Source organism: Diceros bicornis, chromosome 23 (genome assembly GCF_020826845.1).
Source record: "Diceros bicornis minor isolate mBicDic1 chromosome 23, mDicBic1.mat.cur, whole genome shotgun sequence".
NCBI lineage: Eukaryota > Metazoa > Chordata > Mammalia > Perissodactyla > Rhinocerotidae > Diceros > Diceros bicornis.
The window spans coordinates 14575678-14597615 of NC_080762.1; the positions used below are offsets into that span (position 1 = coordinate 14575678).

General features: G+C 39.2%; 1 protein-coding gene across 2 annotated transcripts in view; it reads right to left on the reverse strand.

The window, feature by feature from the left end:
- The window catches only part of HSF2 (heat shock transcription factor 2), a 33913-nt gene extending 22373 nt beyond the window's left edge, over positions 1-11540 (reverse strand). For both annotated transcript variants that reach the window (XM_058566372.1, XM_058566371.1), the window contains exon 1: positions 11379-11540. In XM_058566372.1, coding sequence (XP_058422355.1) covers positions 11379-11471 — 93 coding nt within the window. In that variant the 5' untranslated portion in view covers positions 11472-11540. The remainder of the gene's footprint in view (positions 1-11378) is intronic.
- Positions 11541-21938: the final 10398 nt, after the last annotated feature.

The following is a 21938-nucleotide window of genomic DNA, read 5'->3' on the forward strand; positions in this document are numbered from 1 at the left end:
GGTATATGCATACAATGGAATATTATTCAGCCTTAAAAAGGAAGAAAATTCTGACACATGCTAGAACGTGGATGACCCTTGAAGACATTATGCTAAGTGAAACAAACTAGTCAAAAAAGGAAAAATAGTGTATGATTCTACTTATATGAGATATCTAGAATAATCAAATTCATAAAGACAGAAAGTAGAACAGTAACCAGGGGCTAGGAGAAGGAGGGGAGTGGAAGTTATTATCTAACGAGTATGAAGTTTCAGTTTGGGAAAATGAAAAACATTCTGGAGATGGATGGTAGTGATAGGTGCATAACAATGTGAATGTACCTAATGCCACTGAACTACATACTTATACTTAAAAATGGTTAAAATGGTTAATTTCAGGTTATGTATATTTTACCACCACCACAACAAAAATTTAAAACTAAAACGGAATAAAAGATTCTAATAGAAAAACATCAAGAATCTAAAAATAAATTTTAAAAATACACAAGACCTTCAAGAAAAAAGCTACAGAGGGACAAATACAGTGTTGTAAAGCTGTCAATTCCCCCTAAATTAACTAACATATTAAATTCTCTCTCAACTGAAAAAGAAAAAAGATATTTGGAGACGAGGTAAAGAGATGCTAACACAACCAAATAACAGGTACTAAAGTTCATTTGTAAAAATAATTACGTTTAACAATAGGCAAGAAAATACTGAAAACAATGGGGAGAGATGTGTTAACTCTTCCAAAGATGTCAGAATTACAGTGTCTACAAGAGTTCAGTACTAAAGAAGGGATAGTCAATAGATGAATGGACAGACTAGAGGGGACAGAAGAAGAAGCAAATCTATTTAAGAATTTAATAGCTAATAAGTAAGGATAGTATTCAAATCAGGGGGGAAATCAGGAAAGAAAAAGATTAGTTAATAAATTTTCCATTTGGAAGGAAAAAACAAAAGCTCAGTTCTAACTCACTGCTATCTCACTCTTTACAACGACATCATAAACTCAGAAGTCATAGCAGCAAAAATTAATAAATTTATTCATGGAGACTTGCTAGCTGCCTGCCCTATCTCCAAATTCCTCTACTTTCTTTTTTATTTGTATTTTTATTTTTTAAAACTAAAATTGTGGGCGGGCCCAGTGGCGCAGGGGTTAAGAGCACGTGCTCCGCATTCACAGGTTCGGACCCTGGGCGCGCACCGACGGACCGCTTGTCAAGCCATGCTGTGGTGGCACCCCATACAAAGTAGAGGAAGATCGGATGTTCCTGGATGTTAGCCCAGGGCCAATCTTCCTCATCAAAAAAAAAAGAGGAGGATTGGCATCAGATGTTAGCTGAGGGCTGATCTTCCTCATAAAAAAAAAAAAACTAAACTAAAATTGTACATATTTAAGGTGTACAACATCATGATTTGATATATACACACAGAGAAATGACTACTACAGTCAAGCTTATTAACATATTGTCTACATCAAAGTAAAAAGCTTCTGCACAGCAAAGGAAATAATCAACAAAATAAAAAGACAACCTAATGGAATGAGAGAAAATATTTGCAAACAATATATCTGATAAGGGATTAATATCCAAAACATGTAAAGAACTCATACAACTCAACAGCAAAAAAAAAAAAAAAAAAAGAAACGCAACCCAATTAAAAAATGAGCAAAGGACCAAAACAGATATTTTTCCAAAGAAGACATACAAATGGCCAACAGGTATATGATATGAATAGGAGCTCAACAGCACTAATCATCAGGAAAATGCAAATCAAAACCACAATGAGCTATCACCTCATACCTGTTAGGATGGCTATTATAAGGAAAAAAAAAAAAAAGAAAAAGGGAACAAGTGTTGGTGAGGATGTGGAGAAAAGGGAACCCTTGTACACTGCTGGTGGGAATGTAAACTGGTACAGCCATTATGGAAAACAGTATGAGAGTTTCTCAAAAAATTAAAAATAGAACTACCATGCAATATAGCTACCATTCTTCTGGGTATATACCCAAAGAAAATGAAATCAGTATCTCAAAGAGATATCTGCACTCCAACGTTCACTGCAGCATTATTAACAATAGCCAAAACATGAAAACAACCTCAGTGTCCATCAATGGAAGAACAGATAAAAAATTGTATACACACACAAAAAACTGAACATTATTCAGCCTTAAAAAAGAAAGATCCTGCCATTTGCAACAGCATGGATGATCCTTTACTTTCTTACTAACAGAATCACAATTTTGTTTGATGCTGCAACTACATTTCTCAGTCCCCCTTACAAATAGAGGTGGCCAAATAACACACCTGGCAAATAAGATGTAAGTAGAATGGATTGAGTGGGGCTTCCAGAAAAGATTCTAAAAGAGGAAAGATTCAAAGTGTCAAACTCCTACATCCCATATCCCTGCTTGGAACTTGGAGTAATGGCTAGCTCTCCAGCAACCATTAAGGTACAGGAAATAAGTATGGCTGAAAAGACCAGCAGATGACTGAGTATCTTCAGACCTAAAAGAAAAATACATCTCTATTTTGTTTAAGCCACTGTTGTTTGGATCTCTGTTACTTTTATCTGAACCTAACCCCAACTGATAAGAGTTATAAAATAAACTCAATAAACTTAAAAAATTAACATAAAAAAAACACTTTAAAGATTTATGACAAAGGGTTAACTGCCTTAATTAAAAATTTCTAACAAATCAGTAAGATGAAAAATCCAATGTAAAATTTAGAAGAGGCATGGTGTCATTCATAATTGAATGTACAGCAAAACAAATAATGATTTTTAACTTATTAGACTGGCAAAATTTAAAAAGGTTGACAATAATCAGTGTTAGTTATTAGATAATAACTATTAAAATTAAAAATGCATACATCTTTTCCTATCTTAAAAGCACTTTCCCTCTACCTTACTTCCCTCTCAATCTATCCACTCCATTTGTCTTTTTCTTCACTGCAAAACTTAAACAAATATTTCAAAGCCCCCTTCTCCAATTCAGGACCATCTACTTACTCTTGCTAAAAACTGGTTTTGGTTTCCCTCACTCTACTGTAGCCCTTTTTCCTACAATGTCAAATGCCAAATTCAATGCCTTCTTTTCAGTCCTGATCATCCTACACCTCTCCACGGCATTTCATTTGGCACTACTGACAATCCCCTCCTTAAATCTTCTACTCTTTTGGCTTTGAAACTATACACTATTGGGTCTCCTATCTCTCATATTTCCTTTCAATTGTCTTCCGCTTATCAAAAGGCAGTGTGTTTTTTACGTTTCTAGGCTTGATTATGACACCTTTTACACTCTTTTCTTAGGCAATCTCATCCACACTACAGTGTCTAATTACTGACTATATTATATATGATGATTATCACATCTACCTCTGCCTCTGACCCTCTCAAATTTCACACTTGAATTTTCAATTGCCAACACGTTTACACAATGTTCTTTAACTCACTATGTTCTCAACCTATTGTCTATTTCAAACCCATTTTCCTACTCCCCCAAAGTCAACTTTTTCCTGTATCCTCCATCCTGGCATGCCTCTCTCCCCTTTAAGTTACCCAATTAAGTTTGACATCAACAACAAAAAGATAAATTAAAAACTCTCAATTTTAACAGCTAGTAACTTAAGGGGGAAATATTAAAAACATCCCCTTTAAAAACAAAAAAAAGGAATCCCATGATCACTACTTTTATTTGACACCCTAAGGTCTTAGCCATTGCAAAAAAGAAAGCAAGTTGAAGGTATAAGGTTCTGAAAGGAAGAACAAAACCATCATTCACAGATGCTATGGATGTACACTTAGAGAACCCAAATCAGTAAAATGATTAGCTCACTGGTTTATTATCAATATACAAATGTTACTTGTATTCCTAATTACCAGCAACAGCCAGAAATGTATTTTTAACTAAAGGACACCACTTTCAACATCTATAAGATATCTAGGAAGAAATCTAACAAAGATGTGCTAGACCTAGTTGCAAAAAACTATAACACTTTATTAAACAACAAAATGAATTTAGAAATATGCCTTGTTCATGGAAATACTCAATATTGTAAAGATATCCATTTCCCTAATCTGATTTATAGTTTCAACACAATCCCAATAAAAATCCCAATAGGCTATTTTTTTTTAATGGAACTTGATTTTAAAACATATATGGAAGAATGAGTTGCCCTCCCAAATGCAAGACTTTTTATAAAGCTACAGTAACTAAGACATGTGATATGGGCACAAGGATAAACTGTCCAATGGGAAAGAACAGAGGACCCAGAAACAAAACCGCAATATCTATACATAATTTTGCCATTAGACAGAGGTAGCAATACATAACACTGGGGAAAGAAGGAACTATTTAATAAGGGGCTAGTAACAACTATGGAAAACAATGAAATTGGATCTCTCATACTACACAAAAAATCAATTCCAGGTGAATTAGATATGAAATGCAAACCTTTAAAACTTTCAGAAGAAAAGAAGAGAGAAGAAAAAGTATTTTTCTCTCCCTGGGGTAAGTAAAGGAAAATATCCTAAAGAAACAAAAAGCATGAACCATAAAAAAGATTGATATATTAAATTATACTAAAATTAAGAACTTCTACTCATCAGAAGCAAAAAGATAAGCCACAAACTGGGAGAAGATATAGGCAACCACATATCCAAAAAACGAATATAAACTATATACAAGGAATTCCTACAAATAATAAAAGATAAACCACCTAATAGAAAAATGGCCAAACATTTCATAGAATAGGAAACACAAATGGCCAATAAATATGAAAAGGTGTTGGAACTCACTAGTAATCAGGGAAATATAAATTAAGACCTCACTGAGATAACATTTTACATCTACTAGATTGGTAAAAATTAAAAATAATAGTATTCAAGTTTGAAGATGTGGATTAATGCAAAGTCTCATATGTGGCTAATAGGAGTACAAGCTGGTTTGATCTCTTTGGAAAACAATTTGAACTATCTTGAGATTGAACATTTCATACTCTATTTTCCAGCAATTAGACTCTTCAACACAGGTGTGTGTATATATATAGTGACACCTTATAAACATTTTTGCTTATATACACCAGGAGAGGTGTATAAGAATATTCATAACAGCATTTCACACAGTTGATCATCTTCTCTTTCTTGAACCATTTTCTTCCATTAACTTCTATGACCTCATTCCTTTATTTTTCCTTTCTCACTCTTCCTTCTCAATCTCCTTTGCTGGCATTTTCTTGTCTTCATACCCTCTGAACGCTGGCATACCCTATCTTTCAGTCCCTTCTATCCTCATTTGTCTCCCTGGATGACCTCATTCAATCCCATGGTTTTACCACTCACAAACTCCAAACTCCACCCTGAACACCAGAGTCTTATATCCAAATCTCTTATTCAACATTTCCATTTGAACATTTTGGAGTGCAGAAGTCATTCAGGCTGTTTAGAAACATTCCTGTTCAACTTCCCTAGCACTGCACTTCCCCACCTCCTTTGAAATTATGTGTGGCCATATGACTAAGTGTGGTCAATGAAATGTAAGCAAAATGAAACGATTTTCAAATAATACTAGTGATCCTTTTATAATCTCAAAGTTAATATGACCCAACAGAATCCCCACCTGCATTTCTCTGAATCTTCCTCCATCTCAACAAATGGTAGCATCATTTTCCCCGTTGCTCAGGCCAAATCTATGAGTCATTCTCTAATTCTTTTCTGTCCCCTCCTCCAACACCAGCCAATTTATCAACTGCTTTCAGTTGATTTCAAAGTAGATATCAAATTTAACAACTCACCATCTCCACTGTCAACACCCTAGTCTCAGCCACACTATTCTCAATACCACAGTAGAAAACTGTGAGTCTTCTAACTAGTTCCCTCATTTCCAATCTCCTTACCACAGCCTTAAGGCCCCATACCAGCTGCTCCTGGCTACTTCTCTGACCTCACTCGCATGTTCTCTCAAGATACTCTAACTACATGGGTCTTCTCCAATAACATGAACATACTATGGTCAAGGCCTTTACATGTGCCATTCCCCTTTGTCTGGCCCATCCTTTCTAATCCTTCAGGTCTCTGTTCAAAGGTCATCTTCTCAGAGAAGCTTTCCTCATCACTCTACCTAAAATACCCACAAATCCTAGTCATTTTACATGCTAGTGACCAATGCATTGCTCCAAATTCATTCTTCACTGTCTGCTCTGCTCTGGGTCCCTTAAATGTCTCTTTTTCTAGCTGGCATGGTGTTAAGCTTTGTCAGAAGAAGGGGTTCTCCTTCCTGGTTCCAGTGCGTCCTTGGTGGGCTCCTGCAGTTATCCAGGTTCTCCAGCACCTAGCTCTTGCAGTGCATGGAGGTCAGCAGCAGCCCAAGGCCAGCAGCTTCCCCTGGCACTCCTTCTCCCTTTTGGAATTTTCAAATCAGAGTATATCTGGCAAGACATCTCCCCATGAACAGCTTTCTAGGGTACTCTAGAGGAAGGGCTTCTTTATAGATACAGATAGTAAATATTTTTGGCCTGCAGATCATAAAGTCATAACACTGCCCTTGTAGCAAGAAAGCAGCTACAGACAATATGTAAAGAAACTGAGCATGGCTATGTTCCAATTAAACTTTATTTACAAAACAGATGGCTTGCCCAAGGGCCATAGTTTGCCAACCCCTGTCCTAGATGGCATATTTTCTGGAAAGTTCTAAAGGATGGATTTCCAGTAAGTTCCACCAGTGTGGCACCAGTGACTTCTCTGCCATTCAGTGAAACACGGTCATACTTTAACAAGGTCAATCTTAGACTCAGGGGAAAAGAGCTCTTACTTGGGAACTCTATCTTAGCCTTAGCAATGATGGCTGCTTCTTATAACTGCTATTCCTATATTCTCTAGAGTCTTCTTCACCCCAATGCCCCTAATATAGTTAGTAATTCTATTAAACTTTCCCGGTTCAAAATACTGTGTGTTTTGTTTCCTACTGTGTAGGAGACTTCTGTTTCCTAACTAGACCCTAACTGATACACTCTCTCTTTACTCTGTTTTATTTTCCTTATGGTACTTATCACTAGCTAAAAGTATATTATTTGTGTTTGCTTACTTTTTAATTATCAATATCCTTCAGTAGAATGTAAGCTCTATGAAGGCAACCACTTTGTTAACTACTGAACTAATTCCTGGTACCCAGAACACTGTCTGGTCATAACAGATTCACAACATATATTTGTGAGTGACTGAATAAATGAATTGTTGGTCACAGTGGGCCAAATTATATTTTTAGAATTTCAACTCTTGCATTGTATCAAATAAAGAGATGAATGCCTCTTGCTTATATCTGCTCTCTCTCACACACACACATACAACCCTCATTCACTCATATCATTCTGTGTCTCTGCTTATCAGTCACCACTCTAAAAAGTTGTAAATAACCTCTCAGTGCAAAAATTACACCTTACTGCTGTTTAAACCTGCGAAGCCCAAGCAGTACAACACAGAACTCTCCCTGCACATTTTACAAGGGGCAGAAAGCCATTACCAACTGGGGTAGGAGAGATGGGTAGCTTCTTTTCAGTCTCTACCCATAATGTTGGCACGCTTCCAAAGAGTGGTAACAGTTGCTACTGCTCAAATTGGTACTCTAGTTAAAAACATCCAAAATATTCTTACCTAATAACCTAATATTTCAACCACATTGCTTTAAAACACTTTTCAGAATAGCAACTTGTAACACTTTTTAAACAATCAGTCTATAACTTCTTAATGTTCACCAACCATTCCTTCTGAGTCTCTAGCTCATTCTTTCTTATGCATACAAATAAAAAATACTTGTCAATGAATCTTCCAACTTTTCTGTAGGCCCACCTAAGGTGTATTTTACCCCTTATTCTGCCACACTTGGGGCCTTTCTTGTTTTCACTTGGGAATACTGTAATTATGCAATGGTTGCTGGGAAGTTTAAAATACCATAACACTATGAAGTCTAAGGGCCTACTGCTCAAATTCATCCAAAACAGCTAAAAAACACTGAACAAATTCTGGTTTTTCTCCCTTTCCCTCCTAATTCATAATTTGTCTCTGCTGATTGGAGAGGGTTAGGGAAGTGGAGAATGACACAGGGCAAAAAAAGATGGAACAGATGAGTATGAGGTCTTTAGTGGAAATCACTTCTTGGTCTTCTCAAGCAATCTGAAGAACTCAGACAAAGGTAATAACACTGGCAAAACAATGACTTTCCAGTTCTTTCCTTCTTTTATACTGCTTCACTTCAACATACACTGAGTATCAAATTTCAGTAACAGTAAAGGCTGTCCCTCATTATCAACAACGGCAAGAACTTCCACTCAACTTCCACAGCCTCTTGTCCCTGAATATCAAGTTTCCCCAGTTGCTTCCAAGTTAAACCTGTGCCCTCTGTTTAGGACTCCGTTACATTTAAAACAGCTTTAGGTTGTCCAACAGTACTATCTTTGTCCTTGATTCTTGCAATAGAATGCCTACCAGAGCCAAAATAGCTATATAAAATTTTGAAGTCATAGGAACATAAAAATAAAAAAAGGAAGGAAAAAGAAAACTCCAAGGGGAGAATCTGGGAAAAAACATGTACAATACGTTTTAAAGACACACTGGATCTAAAGACATTTCTATTATTTGAATCAATAACACATTTAGTATAATTTGATTGCTCAAAATATTATATTTCTATAATTAATGATTAGAATGGGGATATTATTTCATTTTTCATTTTTGTCATATTACAAGTTTCAAGGAAAATTAAAGTTATATGAACTTCAGGAATATTAAGCCAAGCTTTTCCAACTGCAGTTGGTAAGAGCTTTCTCTCCTTGCCTAACACTCAAGCTAGAAGAATAAATTATTTTCCACAAGTAAAAAAAAAAAATGCATAAAAGATTGCCTGGTTTCCAAAACATCTGTTGCTTCTAAAAGGTCTTAATATTCACTCAGATAGTATAAATGCTAAATTACCTCAATAGAAGTTCAGCAAAACAAGGCTGAAGGAAACCAGAAACAACCATAAATAGCAACTTTTAAAAGACGAGAGTAACTTATTTTGGTTTTTCCATCTAACATCATTGTTTAATTGAAGTTTTACTTTTCATTGTTAACACTGATTTGGAAAAATCTGGTAAAATAAGCGAGACAGCCCTAAGCAACTAAGCTTAGCCCTAGACAACATTAATCTAGAATTGTCCACTGACTTGCGGAGGGCTAACGTTTTGACATAAAACTAAATATTGTGCCAATATGTATTAAAGGTAATGCTATGGACAGAAGATTGATCTGGGAGGTCACAAATCTATGTCATAGTCCCACCTCCAATAAAGGCTAGCTTTGTAATTATGGGTAAGTAATCTAACCTGTCTAAGCCTCAAATCCTCATCTACACGATGATGAGGCTCAAATAAATGATCTCTAAGATTCTTTTCAGGCATAATTCTATCTTCAACATTCCTACCACTTCCATTACATATTCCAAGGATTTCATTGATTCATCAAACATTTATTAAGTCCCTACTGGATGTCCCTGGCACAGAGAGTGTCCCTGCTCTCACTGATTTTATATTTCATTTGTCTCGTTATGATCAGAAAATGAGTAGTTAAAACATAAGCTTAGACTTAATAATGGGATAAATAAGAATCATTTTTAAGCGGCTTCTGTATTTGGCTTAGAATTCATAAAATGATGCATTTATGTATTAGTTTGAAACTCCCCACATTTGATACTTCCCATAAAATAAGAATGTTATTAAAATATCTTGGCTAATGAGAATTTTCAGACCTGCCACTGATATAATACCCCTTAATTAAAACCAATTACCAATATATTTAGGTACCATTTCTAGGCAATAAAAACAAGGCCTACCCACGCAAAAAGGTATGATAAAGTCAGCTTGGGTTGGAGAGGAGACTCTCAGTCCAATCTCTAACACGAATAAAAGGCTGAGTAACAGCAGGGTGTGCTGATCCATCCTCGTCAACTTTTAATCCTTCTGACTGATGAAAAGCATGAGACATCTGTTTATTTTTAAGTGCACACTCGCGGCTGGCTTCCTTATTTTCACCTTTCTTAGTACAACTGTACAGAATTCAGCAAATGCTTAATACACACCATCCAGCTGATGATACTAACCTTCAAGAAAATTAAGTCCTAGAAGGGAAACAAAAAAATCAACGAATGACAGTAACATAAACCAGAATATGGTGTTATAGTAGTCAAAACTTCATGTACTCAATCTAGTGCTCCCTGTTAAATGTAATAATAAAACTGAGAGTTCCTATAATAGGAAAAGAACAGAAAAGAAAGGGAGAAAAAGGGGAGATAACAATTACTCGGCACTGAACAGGTGCCAGGCCCTGTGCAGGTAGTTTTCATGACCTCGTCTCCAGACCTCTAAACAAGAAAATATCCCAAACACACGATCATCTACAATAAGAGAAATCCAGCCCCCTTCACAAAATGATTCCAACAGCTTAAGAGCGTATTCCAACGCAAACGCCGTTTATGGAATAATCATTCTGCTTAGAATTTTACTATTTGGAACTAGGAGGAGTCTCGGATCACCCGGGCAACCCAGTCATCTCATGGACGATGAAACTCAGGCCACACAAGGCGCTTGGCTAAGGTCATCTCCGTTTCGTGGCAGAGTTGGGATCAAACAACAATCACGGCATCCACACACCACTCTGCTGGCAACTGTTTAGTGATTCATTTCAGTTCCTCACTAAGTTAGTGGACACCAGTCTCAGCACCTGGATGAAAATCATCATAAAAACCCGTTTACAGCAACGGCTCAGAACCTCCGAGGAGAAATGTACCATTGTCTGTGTAATATCTTAAGACCCACCGATCAGCCGTCACCTGTGTGTGACCGTGTGCCCACTCCCCCGAAGCCCTCCCCACAAGGACCCCAGGTGTAAGGCGGCGCGTGGCCGTCTCCGCGACAGACGCGGGTCGCCGGGGTCAAGATTTCCTCAGATAACGCCCCGCGCTGGAGAGCCGGCCCGGGGCTGCCCGTGCCCCCGGCGACCCGGAGCCCGCGAGCTGGGCGGGAGGACGGGGGATGAGTGTGCAGGAACGCGGCGCCCGCGCCCCCGGCTAGCGGGCCGCCCTCGCGCCGCCGGGCCGGTGCCGAAGGGCGCCCGGGCCGGACCGTTACGGGGCCTCCCGGCCGCGGGCCCCGCGCGGCCGCCCCTCCCCCACCGCGGCCTGAGCCAGCGCGCCGGCCGCCCCCCCGGCTCCCGCGCCCACCACCCCGGGGCCCCCGCCGGGGCCGCGCCGCGGGCCTCGCAGCCGGCGTCGAGCCGCAGGCCGCGGGAGACAAGCCCGCGGGAGAGCGGGAGGGAGGCGGCGGGTACTCAGGAGGGTTCGGAGGCCGCCGCGCCCTCCCGCGTACCTGGCTCCAGGTGATGAACTCGTTGGTGTGGGTTTCCTCCACCAGCGTCCACAGCTTGCTGAGGAAAGCCGGCACGTTCGAACTCTGCTTCATTGTTAACGAGGCGCGGGGACTCCAAATTCTACGCCCGAACGCGGCGGCGGCGGCGGCGGCGGCGGCAGCTGCTCCCCGAGAACGCCCACAACGCAGGCGCAGCAGCTCCAGGGCCCCGCCCCCCAGCCCCGCCAGGCGGGGAGGCCGGGCGGCCGCACGTGACGGACAAGTCGCCGCGCTCGGCCCGTGCGCACTGGTCGCGCGCCTGTCCCGATCCCGGCCAATCCCAGGCGCCGACCGCGCGACAGAGAAAACGGATTGGATGGTGCAGACTGGAGGGGGTGGGAGCAGAGGGGTGTGCTGCCTTCTGATTCGCCTTTTATCCAGGCCCTGACTGTAGCGGACCTTGGGCTTAGGGGACCGTGTTTGGTTGTTTCACGTGGAAGCAGCTTTGGGTTCCCGGGCTGTGGCGGAGAGGCTACAGAAAGTCCTCAGGGGCCTTTGAGTCATAAGTTTGGCAGGAAAGTGTGGCTTGCGCCGTCAGGAGGAAGGAGTATAATAATTCACATGGGGGGAAAAAAGCAGCTTTCAAGCATGATGTGCTAGGCCCCAAATTGAAACTGCCTTAAGAATAATGAACCTTGTCCTTAAATTTTCATTAGGAGAAAATGGTCCCTTTAAAATACGTTTAGCAAAAAAGAGAAATTTAAATAATAGCTCACTCTTTACAAAAGCACATACTACTGTGAACCATAAAGTGTAATAGGCACCGTACATGCTGTTTTTAATTCAACTACCATTGAATGCCGTCTATATGTCCAGTATAAAAAGAAATAGCCTCACTTATGCTGTTTTAATCAATTAAAATAATTGTTCCTGCATGTACTTTGCAGGTATATTCTTGTGTGCCAGAGATAGTTTGGTATAGTGGAAAAAAAAAATTCAACAAGGAGTCAGCGTATCTGAGTTTAGACCAAGCTTTGAGGACGCTTTAGTGGATATTAAATTACACTGGTACTGTGTAACTTAGAACAATCCCTTGATCTGTTGGTGCCAGCCTTCCCCGTATCCTCATTGGGAATAAGAATATCTCTCTATTCCCCCATGTAAGATAATATTAATAACATAAGAGGTGTGAAAATGCTTTAAAAATATAAACAATTGTACAAAATTAAAATTTTTTTGCAAAAGTCAGCATGTGAATATAAGAATTTACTCACAAGTCAGAGATAATTAACGCTTTATGCAAAATTCAACATAGGATTGGTTTACTTCCTGGGCACGTGTAAAATAATACCTTAAAGAATAAAATACAGAGGCTGCCCAGTGGCGTAGGGGTTAAGTGCGTGCACTCAGCTGCCTCAGCCCCGGCAGATCCCTGGGCGCTCATTGAAGCAGCGCTTGTCAAGCCATGCTGTGGAGGCATCCCATATAAAGTAGAGGAAGATGGGCACAGATGTTAGCCCAGGGCCAATCTTCCTTGGCAAAAAGAGGATGATTGGCATCGGATGTTAGCTCAGGGCTGATATTCCTCACAAAAAAATAAATAAAATTCAATTTCCAAAGAGCAAATATTTATTGAATACTGACTTTGTGTTCAGCACTGGTCTTCTGAAACAAAATCAGATGTATGATGGGATACATCTGGTAGAGGAACTAATATTTGATGAGCATTTATATATGCCAAGGGCTTTGCATATATTATCTCATTTAATCTTCACAACACCCCTATGAAGTACATCTTATTACCCCATTTTTCCAATGAAGATTCTGAGACTGAAAAGTGGATTAATTTACCTACATCACAGCTAGTAAATGAGAGAGGGTATTTGCACCCGGGCTTGATTGAGCTTAAAAGCCTGTGCTCTTTCCATTGTATGATGATGGCACCACCTCAATGCTTAAGCTGCTTATATTCTAACTTAAGAAACAAGATGAACACAATGATCAGCAATCATTGATATTAAAAAAGTAAGAGCTAGGGGCCAGCCCGGTGGCTTAACGGTTAAGTTCCTGTGTTCTGCTTCTGCAGCCCGGGGTTCCCTGGTTCAGATCCTGGGCACGGACATACTCACCGCTCATCAAGCTGTGCTTAGGCGGCGTCCCACGTAGAAGAACTAGAAGGACCTACAACTAGGATATACAACTATGCACTGGGGGTTTGGGGAGGGGAAAAAAAAAAGAGGAAGATTGACAACAGATGCTAGCTCAAGGCCACTCTTCCAAAAAACGAAAACAATAACCAAAAAAAGTAAACTAAAAAAAAAAAAAAGAGTTAAATTTATGGCATAAAGCAAGTACTAGAAAAGTTTAAAAGGACAGTTAAGTGAGTTAAGGTAGTAAGGGAAGACTTTATGGAGGATGGGGACCTTAAGTTGGGTCTTGAAGTACAAATGCATTTGGATAGCTAAAAGGAAGACAACAATGAGCAAAGATGGGGAGGCTAATGAGCACGGTCTGTCTCTGGAGATGGACAGCTCAGGAAGTAAGAGGGGGAAATGTGGCCTACTTTCATGGCATTGTATCATTTTCATCTGAAAAAAAAGATGTGATTTGATACAGGCAGAAACTCCTCTTTGGGCCTTCAACCTGTCCAGTGGTAGGCCTGTGCTCAGTTGTGCCCCATACTTGGTTTAATGCTCTGTTGTCACCATCTTGAAATTCTTAATTTTTGAACAAGGGACCCAGCATTTCATTTTGCATCGGGCCCTTCAAATTATGTAGCTGGTCAGCTTCCAATATATTGCACCTTATAGACCAGTGGTTTTCAAACCTAAGCATGCATCCAAATCACTTGGAAGGGAGATACTGCCAATATAACAAATGAACAAGTATCACTTACCAGGTAGTATTTATAATACTCATGAGGCCAGCAAAGGGGCTAAGTTATTAACCAAATAATCTGGTGATGGCACCAGGAAATACATGGTGTGTCTAAAATCACATGGCTGGGGTTGGAATTGAAACCATGTCTTTCATAGTCTGAAACACATGCTTTTTTCTGTTATACCAATGGGCCTCAAACTTTAGCCTACATCCGAATCACCTGGAGGGCTTCTGAAAAAACAGATTGCTGCTTCTCCCCCAACTCCACTCAGTAGATCTGGGGTTCAGGTTAAAAATTTGTTTTTCAAACAAGTTTCCAGGTGGTGCAGATGCTGCTGGCCCTGGGACCACACTTTGAGAACCATTGTTATAGAGGAAAAATTAGTCAATAACATGTACAGAGTTGTAATTACTCACCCTTCACCTCTTAACACAATCCAGATGTTCCAGGAATAATTTAAACTACTGTGTTTTCTTTTTCTGTGAACTTAATCCTTAATATTTATTGTAATTAATAAACTTTTTGAAAACTTTAAGTACCAATTAGAGATGTTTTTGGGGAAGAGAAAATCATTATTGGCTCATTTGCACTTATTTATAAAACTGAGAAGGGAAGAAAACCAAATCAAGCTAATTCACAATTATTTGCCACCTACAATATCCCATAAATATCAGAAGAAACAGATTTGAGCCAGTGTCAACAATTTTGAAATGTTCACAATATTAGAGGATAAAAACGTCAGTTTCTTAAAGTGAATTGCCTTTTGTTGGCTCCAAATAAAAAAAGTTGGAATCGTTCCATGGCTCATTTGCAGCCTGGAGGATAAGATTTAAAAGATTTAGAATAACATTAGAAAATATGAGTGACCTAGGCTTTTGCCTAGGAAATAGAAAACCATATTGTGGGGCACTTTGATGCTTCAAAGCATCTGATTCAGACTGTACAAATTCTATCTAATCAATTATGCAAAACTAGTTTGAATCAACAGTGCAGCCAGAACTAGGTTTTAAAGATTATTTTCAGGGATAGCATGACTGAAGCCGAAGGTGAACTGCGTAGAGGTTTCCATCTACATTCCTATCTGGACAAAGTGTTGATTTTCTTCAATTTTGGAATGAACTAGGGGGCCTTAGGCAAACCACTTGACACCTCCAAGTCCTAGATCCTTATATATAAATGGGAGTGAAAATACCTGTTATACTCACTTCACAAAGTGGTTTTGAGGATCAGATAAATTGCTTCTTCCTCCAGTCCACCCTCATGATCTTTACAGATATCTTTCTACAATACAAATCTGCACAAGTCACTTTCTGACTGGAAACCATTCAACGACTTCCCATAATTTTCAGCATAAACCAAATCCTTTACGATGGCATAAAATACCTTCTGTGATCTAATTCCACCTCCATTCCAGTCATTGTCTACCACTCTTCACAAAAACTTTACCCTTAGCCATACTCAATTGCTTGTGGTTACCTGACTGGGCATTCACGAGCTGTTACCTCTGCGTGGAGGGCCCTTCTTCTTCCCCATTATCCAGCAAGTTCCTCCTTAACCTTCAAGTTTAAGTACAATTCCATACAGAAGTCACCTCTTTTGTGAAACCTTCCCTGGAGATCTTTATTATAGCACTTTTTACATCCTATTGTAATTATTTATTTACATGTATTTTTTTCATACTAGACTGTGAAACTCCTTCAACATAAAGACTGTGTCATATTTACATTCATTCTGATCCACAACAGCCATCACAGTGCCTGGTACACATTAGATTCTCAATAAATATTTGTTAAATTAATCAACACATATATGAACGGATGAGTGCTAACCATCCGTTTAGTCTTCCACGACCTCCAAATTTGAGTTAGTTGTTCCTTCCACGTGCTCCCACAGCATGTGGAACTTGACTCTTGTGGTGTTTACCACACTGCTGTTTCTCACTTACTTCTCAGCAACCCTTATTAGCCTGGCAGATTGTGCTTGCATTGTTCACTCTTGTATCCTTAGCAGTAAATGCAGTGCTAATAATAGAGGAACTACTCAATAAAAATTCGTTGAATGGATAATGTTTGTTTTTGAAACCCTTTGGATAAAATGTACTCTACCTAATAATAAGGACACTCCTTACAACTTACTAAATCTCAGTTCATATAAACTTTTTAGTTTATAAGAGAAGAAAATGAAGAGAAGGAGAGCTTAAGGATAGCTCAAATGAGAGACACGTGATTCAGGGGCTATTGGTAGAGCAAATATTAGAATCTTGGAAATGCCAGACAGTAATGGAACATCATAGAGTTCCAGGCTTGAGGTCATTTATCTTTGAAACAAACGACCCTTTGGTGACAATGATAAAATGCTTAAAGACCCTATAGTAGGCTTTTGAATAAGTCGAGAGCTAGAAGAATATGAAAGTTAATTTCTTAAAATTTTCAAGGTCAAAGAAGAACTTTCCTTTTTTCTAAGGCAACAACTTGTGTGCAAAAGGCACTGGCTGGGGGAGATTTTTAAGTAGGAAATCTATTAGAACCACTTGTACCAGACTTAGGCTGGGACTGCTCTACATGAAGCTTCCATTGTATGTCAAATTTGCTAGAATGCAACCAGTCACCCAACAAGGGTAACAGGTCCAGGCTTGTGCAGGACTTTCCCGTTTTGGTACTGAAAGTCCTATGCCTCAGATACTACCCCAGCCCCAGGCAAATCAGGAGGTTGGTCACCTTAACTCCAGTCTCTTCCAGTTGTAGATGTTAGACAGGAAGCAGGACCTCACCAAGATAAGCCGGGTAATTTGTATAGCAGCTAGTGCAGATGAGGGATCTAAATCTTTAATGCAGTTCTTAGCCTTTCTGTAAGCAGGATGGAGGTACTCTTTTACAGGTACCCCAACAGCTAAACTGATAAATAGAAGGAATCTATATACCCCACACATCAGTATCCTGGGGGAGGCCCAGGCCCATGCAGAGAGATGTTGATAAGAGAGAAAACTCAAGTCCAGAAAATTTAAAAGGACTAGAAGCGTTAGAAAAATGTAGTAGGTTAGCAACATGGCCCATGATATAAGCCTTTCATTATTTACACTAGAATAGCATCATGCTAGGGCTTCAGTGTCTATTCTCCTGGAACTGGTCTTGCTCCAGGTGGAGGTGGTGGCCTATCAAGACAGAAGGCGTTTGGACTTCATCTTTCTAGATACTGGGATATAAATGATCATTTTATTCAAATCATTTGAGGGTAGAGATCTGAGCCCCCTCAAAGATTAAATGAGTTGGGTTGTATGGCATGAGCACAGAAATCTACCCATACCTTCAATACCAGATTACACTGGAGAAATCGGCTTCGGTGAGGAGGTAGTTACTGTCACAGACGTGTGCCATGATCTGAGAGGTGTGTAGGGAGAGGTGGCAATGACTGGAACACTTCTAACCTCTGTAAAGTTTGGCCAAGTACTATGAGCAGCTGCAAGGACTGGCTGGAAGGGGAGATGTCCTTTCCAGTCTAGGTGCTCACGGTGTGGTTCCTACAGCAGAGATCAAATAGAGGCATCTTAGGATAGAATTGATGACTTCTGACCCTTCAGCGAAAAGTCTGGCATTGTTTAAATCAAAGACTTGCAAGAACGCTTTAAAGAACTGCTAATTAATGGCACAACTCTTGATTTCTAAAGCCCTTATATATATGGTGATTGTTACATTTGCTGTAATTTACTTTAAAATACTGCTATTTAAACAGTGGTATATAGTGTGATAGTTCCTTGTAATTTACACCCTAGGGGCAGTTAGTTAACATATGAAATACCCTAATTAGGAATGCGTACTCTAGGAGTGGTTAGTTAGCATTTGAAAGACTAATCAAAAGCCTACTCTTTGAAGGCTTTATCTTAATTTTTTAAATCAACACCAGAAGTTTTGTTAATTAGAATAATAAAAGAGGAAATGATGTTTTCTTAGTGAAATGAATGAAGTTCAGGATATGTGTATTGACTAGAAACAGTGTATTGGCTTTCTCCACTCTTGACTAAACTGGGCATTAAGATATCTTGAACTAGTAGCCTATGCTGTTCTGTAGGTGTCCTAACCTCAGGATTCTCATGAATCCTGTATTCAAAGCACTTTCCAGGCCAGACCAGGAGATTTGGGTAGCCTGGGTCAAAAGTAAAAGTGGAGGCCCACATACATATTTCAGAATGTTTAAAGATCACAAATCAAGTTAACAAACTGTTTAATAAAGTATGTTCTATTTTCCTGCCTTGACATGTATATCTTCATAATAACAAATGTGAAAGATATGTGTAAAGCTATAGTTTTTATTAGACACTAAGCTGCAAAATATCCAAGAAGACCAAATTTAATTATTTTCTGGTGTTCTGTTGATTGGGAAGTGATGTTTTAGACGGCTAATAAAATAAAGACATATATAATACATAAATCATCATATAGTTTATTCTATAAAATTGTTTTTTCTTGCCTTCATTTCAGCAAAATCATTTGTTAGGTTGTCATCAGGTTTTCACATAATCTGTGTTTTATGATGGTAACGATCAAAGTATTAGAAATGTAATTGTATTCAAAGCATAATTGTATTTAAAATCCAAATTTGAATATATTTTATAAAATGTTATTTAAAATAAATCAAAAAATTGAAAAATTAGTTTTAATATATTTTAAATTATGAAACATTAAGAAATATGTAGTAAAATTCAAAATTAAATATAAATGATAATTAACATATTTCAAATTTTAAATACTTACACCTCTTGGCTATGGTGAATAATGCTGCTATGAACGTTGCCGTATATACATAATTTTATGCATTTTGCTATTCTCGCTTGACATTGCATGGTGGAAATTCTTTCAAGTCAGCTGGCATAGCTATAATTTACTTCTTTTTTTTTTTTTTTTTTTTTGTGAGGAGATCAGCCCTGAGCTAACATCCGCCAATCCTCCTCTTTTTTTGCTGAGGAAGACGGCCCTGGGCTATCATCTGTGCCCATCTTCCTCCACTTTATATGGGATGCCGCCACAGCATGGCTTACCAAGCAGTGCGTCGGTGCGCGCCCGGGATCCGAACCAGCGAACCCCAGGCCGCCGCAGTGGAGCGCGCGCACTTAACCGCTTGCGCCACCAGGCCGGCCCCTAATTTACTTCTTTTAATGACTCCTTGGTATTTTATGGTGTGTGTGCAGCACAATATATTCAGACATTCTTCTACTTACTGGTTAGCATCCACTTTGTTTCAAGGCTTTTATTTATTTATTTTTGTCGCTCTGAAAGATGCTTAAATCCTTAAACATAAGTCCTTAAATACTGGTACTTTTATGTTTCCAGAGTAGTGAATTCACATTTTCATGTATAATTTGCATGGTAAATCTATACTTCCTATTATTGTGCTGGTATATGAAAAGCAAGTCTTACTGATTGAAAAGCCCCACATTTGAGCTGACAGAATGCTATTGTATATGTATCCAACCCTGTGACGCTCCTAGCAACCAGAATTGTCAACATGATGCTTCTATGGCAATAGCAAATGTTTAAGCTTGATAGAGAAGAATCTAATATTTGGTGTTCAGGAGAGTTTTGACTATTAGATTGAAATTTTTCTTTATTCTTCGACATTTCCATAACATATTAATGCAAAGCCAGGAAACTGTAGATTTTATTACATGACACTGCGGGCACTGGTGGCTGAGGATATATTCCATGTTGCTTCTGGCCTTATTTAATTCTGATTTACTTTTCACTGGATTAAATTTACAATTGTCAATAATTATCTCCTCCAGCCCTACTCCGCTGTGCAAAAAGAGTAAAGAAAAGGAACTAGAGTTTACAGAGATATTTATTGAAATTTAGACCTAGAGAGGTTTGATTATGTTCTCATAGATTCACAACCAAGATGATACATATTTAGTGTTTTGATTCAAAAATTTTTCACTTTAAGGCCGATGTCTTTCCACCACTTTGTTTAGGATTTACTCTCTGAGGACTTCAAAGGGATCCGAACCAAACGTGGTACCCAAGTCTCTTATCAGATGTGCCTGGAATGAGTATGTGGCATGCCCCATCCACAGTGGCAGCCTTCCCTTTTGACTCTCTTTACTCCTCTGGTCCCTGTAACTGGGATTCTGTCGCAGTCTTCTGATTTGCATTCTAATTCCCATGCTAGGTCCAGAGCCCTGCCTTGAATACTCACCCACTTAGCTGGGCCCCTTGCTCAGCTCTTATCCACAGTGGGCCACAGGCCAGCTAAGACCTTTAAAGGCCACTTAACAAGATTATTATAAAAAGTATAAGAAAGTGCAATCAAGTTCTGCTTTTTCCATGATGATTGCTTTGCTGCTTTTTGAAAATATCAAAATCTGCAATAAACAAACAAAAAAACCCCAACCAACCAAACAAAAAGATCTTTGGTTCTCCTCCTTTGCCTAGTGCTTAGTTAGGTGAGTGGGTCTATGTCAGTCTATGTCTCCAGTCTATGTCTTGCTTCAATCAGATAGGTTACTGAGATCTTGATGCTAGGCGTTATGGACTGGATTGTGTCCCCTCAAAATTCAAGCGTTGAAATTCTAACTCCCAGGACCTCAGAATGTGACTGGAGATAGGGCCCTTAAAGAGGTAATTAATGAGGCCAGATGGACGGGCCCTAACCCAATATGACTGGTGTCCTTATAAGAAGAGGAGATTAGGACACAGACAACACGCAGATGGAGGGATGCGCATGTGAGGACATAGTAAGAAGGCAGCCATCTGCAACCCAAGGAGAGAGGCCTCAGAAGAAGCTAGACCTGCTGATACATTGATCTTGAACTTCTAGATTCCAGCCCTGTGAGAACATAAATTTCTCTTGTTTAAGACACCTCGTCTGTGATATTTTGTTATGGCAGCCTTAGCAAACTGACTCCCTAGGTGATCATTGCAGTAGCCCCACTACTCCTTGGCTTCCCTTTCTTGGGTATCAGTACTGGCCCAGGTGAGGAAGAAGTTTACCATAGCCATTGAATATTGTGATCAGATCTGCTGGCCATCCAATCCCATCTGGCCAGTAGCCAGGCTCCTTCTACCCTGGTCCTACCTGTTCACCCTTCCTCCCTTGCACACTGGCGTTGCTGGAAGCCCTGCAGCTGAGACTACTCATGTCCTCTCTGCAGGAGGTCTGTGACACCAACTGCACCAAAACTTCACGAGATCCAAAAAGGCAAACCACTCTGCATATTAAAACAACTTTAATCAAAACATTTACTAACCTAGTTGATTTGTAATGACCATATAAACTGACAAACGCATTTTAATGGCTATTAATATTTTTATCTTAATAATCGAAAGTTAGTAATGAGCTATTAAGGTATTATTCTAAGCCTAGATGAATAGAGAATTATTTCTCTACATTAAAATTAAAGTTTACTCTGTGATATTTGTCGTTAACTAGAAGAGCTTTAACGAATATGCAATCCTTGATACATAAGAAGGAAAACAATTGACTTGATATTTTAGCTGTAGTCAAATCATTTTTTCCCTTTGGTGGCCTCCTACTTTTAAATTATCCTTTACCAAGTCATTACACGGCTTTAGGCTATTTATTTTTAACGGCAAATATACATCAAAACGTGTCACTCCTATGCTCAAAACTCTGCAGTGTCCCCATTTCCCTCCAAGTAAAAGCCAATAAGCACTCATCTCTGAGCTCATCTTTTACTACTCCCATTTCTT